This window comes from Buceros rhinoceros, unplaced genomic scaffold (genome assembly GCF_000710305.1).
Source record: "Buceros rhinoceros silvestris isolate BGI_N320 unplaced genomic scaffold, ASM71030v1 scaffold9339, whole genome shotgun sequence".
Classification (NCBI taxonomy): domain Eukaryota; kingdom Metazoa; phylum Chordata; class Aves; order Bucerotiformes; family Bucerotidae; genus Buceros; species Buceros rhinoceros.
In genome coordinates this window covers 12,142-30,794 of record NW_010430921.1, presented here as the reverse complement: position 1 = coordinate 30,794, position 18,653 = coordinate 12,142, and the positions used below count along the sequence as shown (strand labels likewise).

General features: G+C 43.2%; 1 protein-coding gene across 1 annotated transcript in view; it reads left to right on the top strand.

Annotated features, from left to right (window-relative positions):
- Window positions 1–3,350, top strand: part of GPR126 (G protein-coupled receptor 126) — a 106,320-nt gene extending 102,970 nt beyond the window's left edge. Inside the window, exon 24 of the mRNA XM_010143199.1 lies at window positions 3,038–3,350. Within this exon, the coding sequence (XP_010141501.1) occupies window positions 3,038–3,216 (179 nt within the window). The 3' untranslated portion in view covers window positions 3,217–3,350. The remainder of the gene's footprint in view (window positions 1–3,037) is intronic.
- Window positions 3,351–18,653: the final 15,303 nt, after the last annotated feature.

Here is an 18,653-nt window from a genome sequence, read left to right as displayed (position 1 = left end):
CAGAGCGTTCTCCGTTCTGTGGACAGGGAATTCCCATTTGTACTCATGGCAGATCAGTCTTCAGACCCTTGGTATTGGGATTAATGATAAAAATATGCTTAAATGTTTTGTTGGACTCAGGGCTTTTATCAGTCTGACAATTAGAGAGACACAGTGCTGGAGTTTTTGCAATACATTCTTGAAGTAAAACAATAAAACAGTTCCAGATAAGAAAAAAATTTAAAAAAACCTTGCAGTTAGGAACATGCTCGTGTACTTTCTTCAGAAGCGGTGAGCTTAATCCCATGCATAAATTATTTCCTAAAAGGGATTGCAGTTGTAATGTGATCATAAATTGTAATTTGGTCATTTATTGAACAGTAAGGAAATACGACAGTTTTCTCTAGTTTTTTAAAATTTTAGTACCTTTTGCTTTGACCTCTGAAAATATGCATTTTATTGTGATACTCCAAATAAATTTTTGCTAACATAAGGTTTTTAAATACTGACATATCTTCTCGTGAGTTAAAACAATAGAAAATAACATTACGATTCTGATTTTTAGTACAGCTAAACTTCTCTGTTTGAAGTCTTAGCTAAATTGCAGGCACATAATATCATAGCTACATGTTTTGGCAACTCTTGTTAATAATGTTTATAATGTGCTCCCTGGAACTGACACAAGCATTCATGTGTTTGTGGTTTAGATAATGTCTTCTAAGGCCCTTTCCTCATCAGTGGTGGAGCATTACAGGTAAAGCAAGAATTGCTTTTTTTGAATGCGTGGTTTGAACAGGGTGGAGGGATGCTGCTTGTGTGATGTCCTCATTGACTCAAAGGACTTTGCTCATCAATCAGAAAGGCTGCTTGTTTCTCACTATTACATCTTGCGCCACTGATGCTGAATCAAAGGATAAGTGTGCTTCAGACTCTGGGTATCTGCACTTTGCACGGGGCGGGAAGCATTGGGAGATACCATCTGAGAAAATAGATCATGACCTGCCTGTGTAAAGTAGTCTGGGGAAAGGAGATTAAGGAGAAACACCCATACAGAAAGCACACATTAAAAAGCAAAAAACAATCTGATTGCGTCCTAGAAAATTTTTTAGTATTTTTAAAAGTTATTAAGGGAATTTTAAGATGCTTTATTTCTATTTGGTCTATGGCCAGTATGGAATTAGTCTACTAGCCAGTGCTTACTCATATCCAGTCACACCCAAAATAACTCTGAAGGACAAACTCTATATGCCTGAAAGCCATCTCTGAACTGGTGGCTGACTGCAGAATACACCAGCTGGGTCACGAATATTGGGTGGACCCTGCTGGGTGGATGAGTGGATCGCTTTGGCATCTTGCCTTCTACGAGTCTGAAACAAAGCTGTTGTAGATAGTAGTTAAATACTGTACAGATTATTTCTGCAGAGAATTTGGTGGTGCAACTCCCGTTTACTTCAGAGATACAGTGTTTTAACCCTGCACTTAGGTTTGAAGCCCATTGAGCTGAAAAAAGAGGGCCCCGCTGGTTTCAAAGGCCTCTCGTAATTTCTGTACATGCAAATTTCATGAGAAAATGATGGTATTTAAGACTGTAATGATGCCTTGTGAAAAAAAGTGCACACATTTCAAAATAGGAATTTCAAAAACTTTCCCCAAAGACTGAGAATTAAATTTTTATCTTTGTAATAAGATACTCAGTATGTAGCAAAACTTCAAAATATAGTACTATTGGCTAGTAAAAGTGTACGTTTGAAAGGCACACAGTACTCAGCAGTTTGCTATTGGACATGGAGTTATTCGCTGCAACTTGTGGACACTCTTGCATGCTTTGTAAAAATCATGCTGACATGCCTGAACATGCCTGTTTCTTTTTTCATTAGTCAAACTGTTTTGATTTCTCACTCTGCAATCCATTTCTCCTTTGCCACACTTTATACTCTTTTATGGCTTGATAGCGTGACTTTTGCAGGGGTGGGTTACACTTCTGTTTATTTTTAGTTAATTTCTTTCTGTAAGAAAGAAGTCTTGTATGAAATCATAGCTTAAGTAATACGCTAAATTCTTCAATGATACATTAACAAGGGATTTTTCAAGGTGATTTCACCAAGATCTTGTAAACAGACATCAAAAATGTAGAAAACATTGCTTCACAGGATATTCCATCTTGCTGCTGGCTTGCAATAGTCCAAACTTTGCCTGGGTTAATACAATTGATTCCCGTTTTATTCACTACAGTGGAAGAAACAAGAAAGCTCATTAGGACAATGTACTTGAGAAAATGAGATACGGGCTCTCTCCTTCTCATTGCTCACTACATGAGCTCTACCTACTGACTGTTCTCCGAACAGCAGTAGTGTTAGCCGCTGAAGCAGACTTTCCCAGCCTGGCTGGGAATTGCCTCGCTCCTTTTCAGCTCCACACTTAGTACATGAACTCTGAATGGATACCAGTTTTCTACATCTTTTCCTCCCCACAGTTGTTCAGTTTGTACCCTCCACAGTATGGAAAAATGCGAAGTGATGCTAGGCAAGCATGAAGTTTAGGCCACTTGTGGCTCCGATTATCTGCCCTAAGATGCAAGTAATCTGATGCATTCTGTACATTATTTCTGTGCATAGCTTAAAACCTCCCCTGTTGAACTAATTAAATCTGTTTACTGTCATTTTCCACTACTTCGTTATATGGAGCTGTTAACATATCTGTTAATAGATTATGAAGGTCATCCCTATTCCAGGGCTATCGAAATGTTTTTAGTTTGTAAGATTCAAAGCATGAACAGTAAATTAATATATTAAAAGGACAGTCAGTTACACTTCAGGTGAAAGAATAGGGCATAATTTCAAGAGAGACCTGAGAGATCTCCCCTCAACACCATGTGTCTCAAAAGAGTTTAGAAGCAGCATTCCTAAGACAGGAAGTTGTTTGCTGGCTTTAAGGGTAGTAATTTCAGTCAGCAGTAGTGGCAATTGAAGGCATATCTTTGTGGAAGTGACACACCTCCCAAACTATGAGTGTGCTTAGGAAGCCCTAACTTCTTGTTGTTGCTTTTCCCTCTTCCTAGAGAATATTTTTCTTGACAAACGATCTTCAAAATTTGCTCAAGAGGATGGAGAACAGACATCAATCATCCCTGTCCACCAGGTTATTGACAAGGTCATGGGATACTGCAATCCTCACTCCGACAACTTCTATAAAAATATCATCATGTCCGACACGTTTAGTCACAGCACAAAGTTCTAGCTGAACTTCTGGACTTTTTAAACCAGAGACAAAAAGTCTACCTGGAATTGAGAATACTGGATGTCATAGGATGTGCCCTGTTTAGTTATTTTTTTTCCCAGTTTATAATGTTCTCCTGTTAACAGCTTCCACTTGAGGACCGATTTCTCTACCTTTTTATTGTTGTGGAAAAGACCATGGTATTGAGCTGGTTTTAAATGTGTGTCAGCCAACATGATGCCTGGACAGCTAATTGTAATCCTGTGTAAATATCTTTTAAGACTGAAGCACCACAGGCCTAACTCTGAATTACATAGTACAAACCGAAGCAAGTCTTGACTCCTGGAGAAAATACCAGACATGTCACGCAGTACAGACAAGCTCTTATTAAACGGTTTACTGATGATCTTTTCCTTTCGAAAAATATGGATTTTCACTACAACACTTGTTAGATTCATGCTTCTTGACTGTCTAGTGCTCTCTGTCCTTTATTCCTAAGTGAATAAATCCCTAACACCAGTGTTAAAGGGTTATTTTAAAGCATTTTTTTTACTAAATAGTCCTAATAATGCAAATCTTTCTTACCAAAACAGTATGTGCTGTAAATTCAGGCTATTTTCTATCCATGTACGTAGAAACACAGTTACTACATAGATGTGCTGGCTGAGAAGAGCGCGCAGGTTGCTAGTAACTCTTGCAAATTTTAAGCCCGTCGATGTGTATGGAAACAGTTGTACATATCATTTGCATCTGTGTAGAACAAGTACACAGGTAGATCCAAAGTTTACACAAAGTCAGGTTTCAACATTTATTGATTGGTATGTATGAAATGCGGCATCTCCATCGCAATTCCGAGATTAGTGTTCTTTTTCACAAAAACCAAATAAAAGACATTTAACTATATACAGATATATAAATATATATACCTAGATCTCTCCACATGTATTTTTATAATAATGCACACAGTAAATATGACAGAGGAAACCACAATGTATACCACAGACAATCTAAGAACAATGAACGGTGCTAAAACTTAAGTATTTAAATAGAAGACGAATACTTTGTAAATCCGTGGGTTCATTTGTTAGTCTCTGTACTTCAGATACACCGTATGTACAGACACCTCCATCAGATGGCATCGCAGCATTAAAATAACCTGGAATACATTTACCAGTAAAAAAATAAATAACACGTTTCCAGGCACATAATGTTATCGGTATCAGTATCCCCCTCCTGTTCCCCTGTTGATTGACTTGACTGAGGTTGTTGGAGGCAGAGTTTGAACAGTGTTCAGGCAACATAATTTTGCATTGCTATACTTGTGCGTAACGACACCGAGTCCTGTGTGTGCGCAGAGAACAGACAAGAGTATCAAATGCTTACTTGTTTTAACCTCTATAAACGTGTGACACATTAGTGTGTTGCCATGACTGCCACAAGTGCATCTCCCCTCTCAAAGTATGTCTCTCCCCGTGGCAGGTTTTATAAAAATTGTAACTGCACAGGTCGCTGAAGGCCAAAAAACCAAAGGTATTTCCAAATACTGTTTTCAGAGAAGAATGTCTCCTAATGGAAATTTTCATATTAAAACAGGCTTCTTTTTTTTTTCCTCAAAATATTTTTGGCCAAATGTTGAATTAATTGTATTCAGAAGGTGACCAGAAAGTTGTGAAAGCTGAGATTTTTCAGTTCCACGCAGGTGGACGTTCAGCGATTAGGGATGCGGATTTGTGCCTTTCTTTGCTCTTTGCACGCGCTTTTGCGTGCAGAGATCATTTAATGCTGTGACCGCACAAATGGCATGTTTTCCCTGGCTGCAGACACCTGGTGGGAGGAGGCTGTCCCGACAGTATTCCGTCCAGAAACACTGATGTTGCTACAAGGACCTTAATGAAACCTCAGTCTCGTAACTGCAGATACTTAAGGTGGTGGTGTGAATGAAAAGCAACCCAATTCATCTAAAATGTAGTTATTAACAGGGATGAGTGTTGTCAGATGTCTTTAATGAGGGAAGTCACTTACGGAGAGATTATGTACAAGCATTTACTGAACTTATATTTTATCATCCCACTGGCTTAACTACTGTAGATAATAGTGTTCACATAGCAGCTTACTGTGAGATTTCTACCTGATTAAGGTGTTTGGAAGTGAAGAGAAAGAAAACTAAACATTCCTGAAAAAATGAGGAATCAATAAAACATAATGGATATTAGTAAAATATAAATTAAAGCAAACACAGTATCCTGACTGAAGCCAAGCTGTAACCTAACTATCAGTTTAATGTACATCTACCTATATGTTTGCTGTTTTAAGATTTTTTCTCTTTTTTTACTACCATGTAGTAATCTTAAACTGTCTGTGTCAGTTAGATCTCTTGAATGCTCTCAATTCTACAATGTAAAGCTTCTACTTCGTAGTTGACATGCTGTAACCTCCCTTGTATATATTTATTTATTTGTGAGGTTAAATGTGTCAAATATATTTAGCTCTATAATGACTGTTCTTAAGCTTCTGCTTCATCATAGAAGAGGGAAAGAATAATTTCTTATATTTGTTTTTTCCAAACATCTTCTGAAACAACTTACTGTAGTTGTGTCTTTTACAAGTACGAGGAAACATGCCAGTGTAATTTGTAATACTAGTCAGTGGAATATAGTTTATGAAGATGGACTAAAGTGGAAAGAAACATTTTCAAGTGAACATTCTTGATGTTAGTGTTCCAAATAATTAAAGTCTTTTAATAGCAAATGGTTCATTTTTTTTTTCTTTTTAGTGTTTAATGACAAAAATTACTCAGTGGAATTCTGGAAAATAATCTTGTGTTTATTAAGTATGTGAGACAGGTACATGTTTAGCAAAAATGTCGGAAATAAAAGTGCAAGACTACCTCCATCTCATCAGAGGAACACATTTTGCAGAATATGCTTTTTCCTTCTGTTATGAACTCAATGCCACATCCAGTGAATGACCTGAAAGTTAGGCAAGTTCATTTATTTATGGTAGCAGTCATGTCATAGCAGTGAAAGAAAATTCAAGGCAACAAACAATATGCTGAGATGGTCTTTGAGAAGGAGTACAAATTAGGTAACTAAAACTCTGGAGTTATTTCTATTTACGTGTTTCTTTGCAGCTGAAAGTAGTCCCTCATTATCAATACCTTGATTCCACTCAAAATCACGTTTTGACTGATCACCGTTGAAATATTTTAGTCAGACAATCACTTGATTAATACGTGCTAATGTATAAACATTAAATGTAACACACTAATGGCCTAGCTTCAAATGTTTGCCTTTGAAGAATCCTGAAACCTGCTGAAAGATGTTGGATCTGCTCCTTGTCTCATCACAGAAAATGCACAGAATATGAAGCTTTAGCAGTAATACTTTTTAGAAAGCAAACCGAGAACACCCGTGTGATAAGTGGTATTCATTAATGAGGATGCTGGGTGTGCCTGCGAACAGTCTGTCCATTTGTGTCCCTGGACAGTGAATGCTACCCTTGAGCTTTATGCCTTGAACAGTGTGGGAGGACCCTCTGAGGGAAGGAGCCCAATTTTTTTTTCCAAGTAGGATCTTGGCAGATGACAAACTTGTAAAGGAGTGATTTGCAGCGTTTGGGGGTGGATTTATTTTTCTCCTCATTTCATCACTTTTTAAATATCAAGAACAATTTTATTTTAATCCCCTACCGTTAACAGCTTCCTACTGTAACCCATTGAGTTACATAAAATGCAACTTCATTTTATTACTTTTGAAAGGCTGATCTATAATCAGACACATCTCTGTAACCACAGGGACAACTACCAAGTTACAGGGCAGCAGTGTGTCATTCATGGGAGCCATTACGAAAAGTTGTTATGCATTTACTCTATATAAAGATGTAACGCCGTATATGGGTCAGTGAATTAGGCAAAGGGCTTAGATGCTAGCATGAAGGAAACCAATCATGCAAACCAGTCTGTGGAGCAACTGTTTCATGCCCAGTGCTCCAGCTGCTGCTAACCTGAGGAGGCCTTCCTTTTCCCCTTCTGCTTAGCTGGTCTTTGATTACTCAATCCATTTAATTTTCTGATCTCCTGGCCCCATTGTGGCACTCATCCTGAGGACGATCATTTGCTGCAGTACTAGGGAAAAGGAAAGGGAAAAATAAAGGAGAGGAAAACTGAAAGGGGAGGAAGGGAAAGGGTAGTTGTCAAGGCTTGCTCTGCAACTTCTTACACTTTTCACGATTTCTTGCCTCTATCCCCAGGGTATGTCACCCTGACCGGTGATGGAGGCGGGTCATTGGAGTGTGTGGAAGACACTGCCATGGCTACTTGTGCACCTGTCAGTTAAAACTAATAATTTTGTCCTTCCAGCTTTAAGCTGATGATCTATTACGGTTCTTCAAGGCAGCAACTCCAGTATTCCCGTGCTTGGAGGCTAACCTAGCAATAATATCTCTGTAGTTCAGGAAGAACCCAATGTACCTCATGATGAGAGATCAGTCTGATAAGGTTCAAGCACCACAGCAGAAATAGTTAAATAAATCTCATGGAAGCCTTTTCTAGAAAAATAGCCCTTGCTCAGATACATCTGCTCACTTAAAGCCAATGCTGCGGTTGTTCTTAGATTAAGCTCAGATTTGGTACTCACGAGGAGTGCACACTGTGGTGACATCCCACATATGGATTGTATAATGACAGCCATCTGACAGCAGCTTGAATGACATGGTTTTCTTGAGGGTTGTTGAATGACCTGCACTACAAAATAAATGCCAGCTGGAATCTTTGGCATGTACCGAATAGCCTGAACCGGGCACTTTGTATCCAGACTATGCTAGGAAGTGTTCTCAGAAAACATAGCTTTAGGTAGAAAAGAGTTCTCAAAAATCCTGACCACGTTCCATATGTGAAGCGTAGGAGAAAGAGCAAATGTTGATCACTCTGGTCTGATGTTTCCTTCCACTGCCAGGTTTTGCTCAACCTGAAAGCCCACCAAGACAAGGGGAGAAGAGGGCCACGATAGGGGAGTGCATCCTGCTCTGCCCGACGGGCGGAGAGGTCCAGCTGTCCCCATCGTGCTGCATTCCAAGTGCTCCAGCTCCAAGTGCAGTACATGTAATAACATGAGGCATTTACAAAATTCCACTCCGGTTTTTCAGCCTGGCACAGCTGCTCGTGCTCTTCCAGCAGAGGGCAGTGACATATTGCTAGTTGTAAAGCTGTTAAAATTGAGTGAAAAATGCAGCAAGATTCCTCCACGTGTAAGCACCGGCACAGAGATAAGTAGGAGAGTTCATATCAGGTTTGTCTGTTATTTAGCAATCTGTTACATCACCGGATAAAGCAAACACTTTGTGAGCGGGGAAGTGAGGGGAGAGAGCTGTCTGCCTGCTTTTGGGCATACGTAGTGGAAAGAGCAATACAGAGTCTCTGTATTTTCTCTTGCTGGTTGCTACATTTTCTCCTTTTTTCACTCTGAGGGGATGCAGTGGAATTAGCAACTGTTATGCTGCTCTCAGCTGAGCAAACAGAGCCAGCTCACCATTTTGGTCTTGCACGCTAGCTTTTTCCAGTACTGGACAAATTATTTGATCTGCTGCGCTGCCATCCTGTGACTCAGAAATTCACTGTATCCATAACTGTCCAGGGAGGGGGAAAAAAAACCTAGCAGCCCTCTGTTGACAGTGGCATGCAGGTCCATACCTCCCTACCACTTTTTCCCTCAACAGCAAAGGGACAGCTGTACTGCCAACTGCGTCCTCTCTCCGCATACTCTTGCCCAGTGGCACCTATTACCAGATCAGCTCAAAGCAAGGCGCTGAACCACTCAGCTGCACACTCAGCTGTACAGCTGCCCTGAACGCTGCTCGGTCATAGGGTAGGACTGACCAGAAAAGCTGCTCCTTTGGAAAATGGCATGTCACAGGTTGAAACAGGGGCTGTCAGCACCGAAAGGCTGCAACAGACGGGGTGTTTGCTGGAAGGCAAAACCCAGCAAAACCTCACCAAAAGGAGTTTATCAGCTCATTAAGGCTTGAATACAGGGCTTTGTTCGGGCAAAGGAAAAACAGACACAGGCTTAATGTAAAAAGGGGTAGAGCTTTACTAAAGCAGGGCTGGAGAGGAGAGGAATATAGAGGGAGAGATTGATAAATAAATAACTAAGCATATGCAAATACAATATAATCTCCCATTCAAAACCCGCATCCCCCGCTTAGGCACAGAAGACCGACCCGCCACGCAGTTCGCCGCACCCCAGCTGTTCGCGCCACACCGCAGCACAGCAAAGGATGCTGTGACGCGGTGCGAAACAGCTGCGGCACACAGCGTGAACAGGGCAGCACAGCAAAGGGTGCTGCAACGCGGTGCAAAACAGCTGTGGCACGCAGCGCGAACAGGGCAGCACAGCAAAGGGTGCTGCAACGCGGTGCAAAACAGCTGTGGCACGCAGCGCGAACAGGGCAGCACAGCAAAGGGTGCTGCAACGCGGTGCAAAACAGCTGTGGCACGCAGCGCGAACAGGGCAGCACAGCAAAGGGTGCTGCAACGCGGTGCAAAACAGCTGTGGCACGCAGCGCGAACAGGGCAGCACAGCAAAGGGCGCTGTGGTGTGGCGTGAAACAGGGCAGCATGGAGAGAAGGGGGGGGAAGAGTAAAAGTGCCAGCCCGTGTCTCGGCACGCTCCTTTTTATGTGCTTATTCACAGAGGCGTGCCTCCCTTCCCCAGAAGCACGGGAATTTTCCCACAGCTCGCTGGAAAAGAGAAGGTGAAGAACAAAAGGACCATGTGGTCAGAACCATGCGGTCCCTGTCACGTTCAAACTGGGACATGGCACCATGTTGAAATTAAAATGTTTCATCTGCAATTCTGGCAAGATCTTCAGGGGAAAAATTCTGAAATGGTTTGAATCCCCCCATTTGTGGTGTGCCAGGAGTCTCACTATCATATCGCTCTCACTCCACACCTGCACCACCACCAAGGTGACACCAAGCTCAGACAGGGTGGGGAAGGAAGGACATGACCTGCTTTACCCTCACCTACTGTTTTATTGGAGAGCCCCAGACATGGCTGCCCTGGCAGTGGGAAGAATGAGCAGTGGGAAGGGAGGCCCAGGAATAATCAGGACTTGTTGTACAGAGTGGGGCACAAGACTAGTATGACAGACCTCATGACACCATCACTTCTCCAAACACTGTGGTGTTGCTGTTGCACAGCTCAGAGTCACAGCACAGCTGCATTCCTGGCACGTCACTTCCCAGTGAACTTACACAAGCACAGCTCTGCACAAGGCAGAAGCCAGTGTGGGTTCCCTGCCGTTTCTTTGTGCTCCTTACAACCCATGCTCGCTTCCCAGAAAAGTAGACATGCCAGCATGCCTGTCAGTCAGACTGCAAATGTCTTGATGCTCGGATGTGGTAATTTTCTAGAATTATCTAAGATACAGGGTGAACTGGGGTTTGTGCAGATGCTGATAATGCTACCCGGATCACAGCGATGCAATTGGCAGTTTAGAGCAGTGAGGGTGCTCGAGAAAGGAGAGTAAGCGTGGGAAACCAGCACTTAGAAAGCTTTGCAGGAGCACTGAAAGACAGGGGCTGAAATACAGTGGTTTCTCATGCAGAGTGCAACTCGAATTGCTCTCAGAGGAGTTTTTGTGGGGGACAGGCTCAGGCTGAGCTCTGCAGGGACGGCAGTTCTAGGGGATGCAGCTCCAGCAGCCTAGCTGGACCTCGACCCCTGGATGGCTCCTTGCATATTAGCAGGATATATTTAGGCAGACTGGACTTTAAAGTAGTCATCCAAATCAGCCCCCACCCCCCAGTCAGGTTAGATCACAGCTCTCACCAGAGATGAGGAATTCTCATTTATTTTAGCTATATGAGATGGGAGAGAAGCTGGGGTCAAGCCTGCCAGTTCCTAGTCGGTGAATCTAAGAATTACATTGTGATGGTTCTCCACTGGATTTTCAAAGAAAAGGTGAGCCTGTACAAGCCTCACATTGCACATCTCTAGATCTTTGTACCAGCTTCAGCTAGAGGCATAGTGAGACTGTCATGGTAATTCTGAGGTGGCTGGGAAGAAATGAGAGAAGAGGTGAATGCACATTTCGTTGCAGAGAAGATCAACCCAGAAAAGATCAGCATAGGTAGAAGCAGCCTGTCCCTGAGAGTGTGACTGTCAGATACTGTTGCTGGGTAACAGCTAGCTGACTTTAACACATCCCACTCTTCTGTTTCCATTGATTTTTAATGTCACCCAAAGACGGGTCTTTTTCACTTTACCTGTTGTTTTCACCCAAACTGATGTGTGCTCTGGTTCAGCAAATAAACAATCTTCTGAGCATATATCATACTACCAGATACTGTATATGATGTTTCCTACATTCAAGCAAAGAGATCCTCTCACTACAGTCAGGGTGGATTGGCTTGGATAGTCTATAAATTGCCTCCTGGACAAGGCGTAGGTGAAGGATAAATCCTAGTGAAGCACTGGAAGAGCCTCAGGGCAGAGGAGACCCGCTGTTACTGGAAGTGTCTAAGAACAAGCTGCCCTGGTCTTCCTAAATCCACTCATGTGGGTTCCACCGTCAACACCGACGGCACTATCAGATGACACACAGAGAAGACCTTCTGACCCGTGACTCTCTTTAATTTCATGTAACTATTTTTACAAACACAGTACCCTGCATGAGGAGGAAGGTGCTCCCACAATAAATTCAGATCAGTATACTATCTCCATGGCTTGTCTTCTTCTTCCCCACCCCCCACCCCCCCAATTTCTCAGCTGTAAACCCTTTGCCTCTCACAACTGTCTCATCCACCAAATAGCTTTATCCTCCCAAACACGGACCCCATACCCATCACAGTTCCACACTACCATCAATCACCCCAGTCACCAGCCTCCCCCCACAGCTGCAACAGCCCTCATCCCCTCTCTTTACTGAAGCCTCTGCTGTAGATTTAAAGCCGAAATGTCCATCACAGCAACAGCTCCAGCTCTTGAGCAGCCTGGCACTGGCACAGTGCTGTGGTGCAGCAGGTCAGCAGTGACCTGCCATGCGCAGATAACACATGAGCTGGAGAAGCAGTTGCAGGCACCATCACCACCACCACCCCCGAGCCCTGGCTCCTTTCAGAGGTGGGTTCCAAACTTCTGGGTTAGGTATATATACACATCTCAGGGTTGTTTTTGACATAGGTAAGTTTTCCTTAGAGCAGGGAGGAAAATTAGACACAGTCCTGAAAACCTTTCTGGTTCCATTGTCCTTTTTCATTATTTTACTCATATTAGCATCCAATAGGCTATTTACACTAGCAACCAGGGTTTCTGACGGGCGCCTTTATGGGCCGGGTCAAATCTGTGCCAGAGCTTCAGGTATTTTTTTCACTCCTTTACATTTGTGCTGAATCCATGCAGTTGCTGCTACCTTGAGCATGGCAGCCTGCGCCTCCTTTGACTCTATCAATCAATCAGCTAAAATTCATAGGCTTTTCATTTCCCAGTTAGAAGAAATCCATCCGTTACTGAAGATGCTGCTTCTAGTGAGATTGAAAAAAGAACATGAAAAAGCAGATTCAGGGGTAATGCTAACATAAAGAAGTTTAGCTCAAAGTGTTGACATTTGCCAGGGACAGCAAGGATTAGCCTCTTGAACACTTGGCTGCTGAATGCACAGGCAGAGAGGCTGCTGAAGTGCTCCCTGTTTTAGCAGCCGTTTCAGCAGGTACTCAGCAGGCAGTGGGATCGGAAGGATGTAAGTAACAACGCATATTGGGACCACATGTGGAGGCAGGAATAGCCCAATGCACATACACACATCCCAGCCAGATCTGAAAAGCAGGCATGTGTTTCTCCTTTTTTCCTAAGCCGCTGCATACACGATCCATTGCAAAAGCAAAACACTAGCTGCAATTGTCCCAAAGTCCAGCATACAGAAACTAACAGGTAGTTCTCAAGGATATTTGCAAGTAAATGGATCAACCCAGTTCTACATTTAGGTATTTAATTAAATGACTTGATTTTTATTATTTTTCATACCACAGGAAAAAAAGTCTCCCTTTGGCAGAGAGTCTTTCCTCCTTTGAGCTCAATCTCTGCCTAACAGGGTTTCTGTGTGCGCAAACCTTGAATTGTCTTGGCACATACAAATCATAAAGTTTGGGCTGCCTGATGATAGGAGGCTGTGGTGGCTTATTCCCATAAACCAGGCATTTCAATGTGTGTAGAGCAGCCCTGTGATTGTTATTGGCATGTGACTGCTTTCAACCAGCTTGTTTCTCCCATGGCTGGCGCCATGCCAAGAGAAGCATTTTAATATTAAGGTGGTTGTGGAAAAGCAGCAGATGGAATAGCTGAGGAACAAAAAAATTATTGCTTTATGGAGTGTTTTGGCATATTTACCCATTCTAAGTAATTACCGATGACTAAGTGCTTGAGTCGAGAAAATAAAGGTTGTTTGTCTTGCACAACTTCAATTGTCCAGTTGAGGATGGATAGGGTCCACTGAACCAACAGCTCCGTGTTAGATAGGAAGCTCTCACAGAAAGTTTTCTTTATATCAGCTAGAACAGAAATGGTTTGCTTTAACTCTTTTGCCATACAGTTGTGATTTATTTATTAAGCCGCACTATTGAAGGAGGATGAGGAGCACCAGCTTCACTCTGGCTGAACAGAGCCCTTCTTCTTTCTCTCCCTAGATGGAGACTAGTATTGTGCATAGCCTCCCTCTATATTTTTTGGTTTTCTAGCATGGATGTCCTTTCAGTGGAGCATTAGCGCAGTGGTTCTCCAGGCCTTGCTCACACAACAAAAATGCACAAACAAACCCTATGGGTTATTCACTTTTCCAGTTTATCAGGATCCATTTAGCTGTAGAGCAATAGATTTTGAATTCAGGTAGGTATGTGATGTATGTTCTCACTGTGGAGGTTGCAGAAGTTTAAAGCCACATGACTGATGTTTCACCCCATGAATCTCCTTGGCTGGTCTCTCACATCCACAAAGTTTAGTATCCTTTCTCAAGCACTCAGCTTTCCCTCTCCAAAAATCTTGGGACTCAGACATACAATGAAGTTATTCCCATTTAAAAAGTTTGCCCAATCCTCTTGAGCCATCAGGACTACCAAGGTGAAGATTCTTCATCCACCTTTTACCATATCTTTGTCAGTAGAAGGAATGCTGCTTACAAGTTTACAGCAGTTTAGATGGAAACAGATTTCAAAGTCCTCGGTAAGGAAAAGGTAACCCTCTGGCATGAGAGTGAATGAACAGCTCATCTTGCACTTCTCTGTCTGGAAGAATAAAAAACCATTTGCAATCACCAAAATGTAAACTGACTGTCTTCACTTGCCCTGATAAATTTATCAATTGTGAGAAACTGTCAGACAGATGAAATTAAAAATAAATTTATAGTTAAGACACAGGAATGAGCCAAAGCTAAAAATCAAGGCAAAGGGCAGTCTAAAATTGTGTCAGCCTAAAATTGTGTCATCTCCTACAGGCATGAAACTGGGGTAAAAGCCATCCTGAGCCTGGCCCATGAGACTGTCCCCAGAGTGGGTGGTGGTTGACTTCTGTGACACTGTGCACCAGGCAAAAGGCCCTCCGGATTGCTCTGCTGGAAGAGCACCAGACTTACCATGCGGGGGGGGCGGGGTGTGGAGAGGTCCAGGCTTGAGTCTGGTCCTGGTGGGAGAACTTGTGTTTGTTGTTCAGAGAGGGGCTTGGCACCTGGCCTGACCCCCAAGGATGGGACCTGCCAGGGCACCCATCTGAGCCACTCTTTGCCCCGGAAAGCAGGGAGTGAGGGTGGAGAAGGAAGTAGAGCATTCAGCCTGTAGCCAAACATGTGGACACCATGTGAGTCCTTCCTGGGGATCTGGGAGAGCTCCTGCACTGTGCACTGAGACCAAACAGAGCCTGACATGAAACAGGCATCAAAGCATTACAAGGGCAACAGAGCACTAATAAATCCCAGATCCTTTGAGCCCAGTTCTCTCTGCTCTGTGGGAGTCAATCTAGAGCACCACAGGATGAGAAGCATTTCCCCCACCAGGAAACTGCATTACAGCATGAGACACCATCTCACCTTTCCCTCTCATTCCTGGCCTTTTCATCTTGCAATCACTATGCCACCAAAACAAGACCTTCCGCCTGACAGCAGTGTCAGGCAAAGCTCAGTTTCTGTGAGTTCATTTATCCATCTTTCATCTTGCATCTTCCCCGTGGATCTTCTGGTGAGCACTCCCCGGCACTTGGAGCAAACCAACACTCAGAGGTAGACACATGGGCAGAAAGGAGATAGTGCTTTCAAAGCACACTGCTGGCTATTTATAATAGCCTCATGCTCTTTATCTCAGCCTCGGGCTTCCTCTGTGACCCTCACTCAGCATTGCTGAGTTTCTCACTATCTGTTTTCCTTCGGTGGCAGTTTAGAGATAACTCCAGCTAAGGGGACTCTATTCTTAGCCAGCAGTCCGGTGGCAGGTGCAGCCGTGGGCACAAAGCTGCGCGTGGGTAGGTGGCAGAGCCACAGTGATACCATCCCACCATGTAGCCCCAGGGCTCCAGGCAAGTCATGAGTACTCAGGGATGGGCGGATGGTTAAAAACAAGCTAAATCAGGCCCAGGGTACTAAACAATTAGAGAAAATCTCATCTAGAAGGGTAGAGCAGTAATCAGAAATAAGCAGACCCAGAGCCAGACATGATAAGCCATGTGGAAACCTTTGCCACCAGAAGCCATGCTGCTGGCTGCAACGGCAGCTCTGCCTGTGCTCATTGTGCTCCTGTAGCCATAGCTGTGCCAGAAATGTGAAGGTGGAAGTTTTACCTTTCTTCGAGCTGTCTCCTATTGATAAAAAGTGCTGCCAAATACGCTTGGCTCAGTAAACCCAGTTCATGAAAAAGCGCAGTGGAGGGGAAACAGGGTAAGGCGAATGTAACTGAGATTACCCAGTGACACTAAAAAGCCCCAGGTTTGTGACCAGAGGTGTTCCTATGAATCTGTCACATGACAAATGTTAAAATTCTGTCGAATAATTGGCTTCAAAGTCAGGTAAAAACATGGATAAATCGATGCATAAGCTGTAAGAAAACAAAGGTATTCAAGAGAAGTAAGAGAAAGCGTTGGAAAAGTTTCAAACAAGAGTAAACTTACTCTAAAGAGTAAACTTCTAAACTTACAAAAGTAAGTTTAGAACTGATATATTTTTAATTTTTCTGTATCTTCTTTCGTTTTTAAAACAAAAATTGTATATACAAAAACCCCTGCAGACACTAACTTTTATTTATTTATGTTTTCAAAAAGAAGTCCACTGTAGGAAATACTGGTCAAATTGGGTTTTATTTTTTGTCAGAAACCACTTTTCATTCCACATTTGTTTCGATCCCGCACTTCAGTGTGTTCAGAGGAGCCCCCGTATGCCTGAACAATGCTGCCAGACTACGAGCGGTGCCGAGGACAACACATTTTTCCCATTCTGCAAGAACCTCTAGGATTTTTCTTGCTTAATACAGGGGAAATCCACTGAAATGAGAATTCCCAGCAGAGGATCTAATAACCAGAGGCACCAGCAGTAAGTTTTTTCTGAACTCATCCAGTACAGAGGACATTGCAGGCTACAGTGTATGGCTGAATTAAAAATAGTTTTACTGTCCTTTGCGTGGGCAAGTAAGGCTGCAGTAGTCAAAGAGCTGCCTCTACTTCCTAGTGTCCCCTTGGGCAATCTTCTGAATGATCTTATCACTTTTACAGGATTTCACATAGCTCTTTGCATGCATGAACTTTGTCTCATCTAGTGTCATAGAATGTCTAAATTACAAGTTGTACGTGCAAAACTTAACTCCCAGCACACCTGCAAAACCTTTGCCTGCATCCAACTTCCCCATAGCGCTGGTGTCTCGGAGGGGTCACCTGGCTCCTGTGGCAGTGTGACCTGTGAGGCACTCCTCAATCTTGTCATCTTCAAAATACTGTTTGGCTTGTAGGCCTTTCTTTGAGGCGCTACTCTGGTGTTGAGGGGGGCAAGTCAACTTCCTGGATGTTATCTGTTGTTGGATAACTGTTGAGCACAGCAAAATTGGGATATCCTCACAAAAAAGAAGAAAAGAAGAAAAAAAAAAGGAAAAAATAAATCCATGTGGAGGAACTGAATGATAAATAGCTACAGGAAAAATACTTGATGAGTTGTAGCTGCAATGTCACCTGGCTACAGAAAAGGCCTATAGCTACCTCAGTGTCAGTTTTGGCTCTTTTTGGTATCCTTTAAGAATACTGTGTGCTACCATGTGCTAAGGCATGTGGAAAGTAAGTAGATGATTTGTGACAGCCAACACAGCTTCACTAATGGCAAATTGCGCTTGAAAAATTTGGTGGCCTTCTACAACTGTGTATTGGTAGATAAAGGAAGAGCAGCTGATGTCGTCTACCTGGACTTGTGCAAAGTATTTGACACTGTCCCACAGGACATAAGGCCAAGTGCCAGGTCCTGCACTTGGGCCACAAAAACCCCTGCATCGCTACAGGGTTGGGGAGGAGCGGCTGGAAATCTGCGCAGCGAAAAAGGACCTGGTGGTAATGGTGAACAGCTGATTGAATATGAGCCAGCAGTGTGCCCAGGTGGCTTGTATCAGCAGTAGTGTGGCCAGCAGGAGTAGGGGAGTGATTGTCCCCCTGTACTCGGCACTGGTGAGGCCACACCTTGAATGCTGTGTTCAGTTTTGGGCCTCTCACTTCAAGAAGGACGTTGAGGTGCTGGAGCGTGTTCAAAGAAGGGCAACAAAGCTGGTGAAGGGTCTGGAGAGCAAGTTTTATGAGGAGCAGTTGAGGGACCTGGGGTTGTTCAGCCTAGAGAAGATTTAGATGTCTTTGTGAAGTTTATTGCTCATGCGAAACAATCTTTGTCACTTCACTGAGTATTCTACATTTACATGATGTCTGGGGCCTTTTAGCATACCGGGTAGACTAGTCTGTGAAGAAGACAGGCATATAGGTATCGCAAAGAGTTTAGTCTTTTCCCTCTCCAGTCCAGTGCCCACAAGAACACAACCCAAACACATGGCACGGTCACACAGAAGTGAAGCACAAAGCTCCCATCTGAGTGCTTCATTCCTCCCTCCAATCCATTGAGTTCACCCTCTCCCATGCACTGTCTGGAAAGTATGAGAAAATAATCGCGTCTTCTCTTTCCAGAGCCCAGGAAAAACATCACTAGCAAACAGACAGTTGCTATCAGCTGGCTCAACAGCCAACGCAGTAACTCAGTGAGCATTGGCAGATCACCACTAAAGGCAAGCCATAAAAGTACGAAAAAGTTTGGGAGATCGTACGTACTGCTCTTTGTTCTGTATCTGGATGATGGACAGAGAATTCAATCTCTAGTATGACCAAACCAGCACACTCTACAATGGTAAATTGATTGGAAAAAATTCCTCCTGCAATGAATAAAAAGTTTGTAATTAATTTCAATGTGGT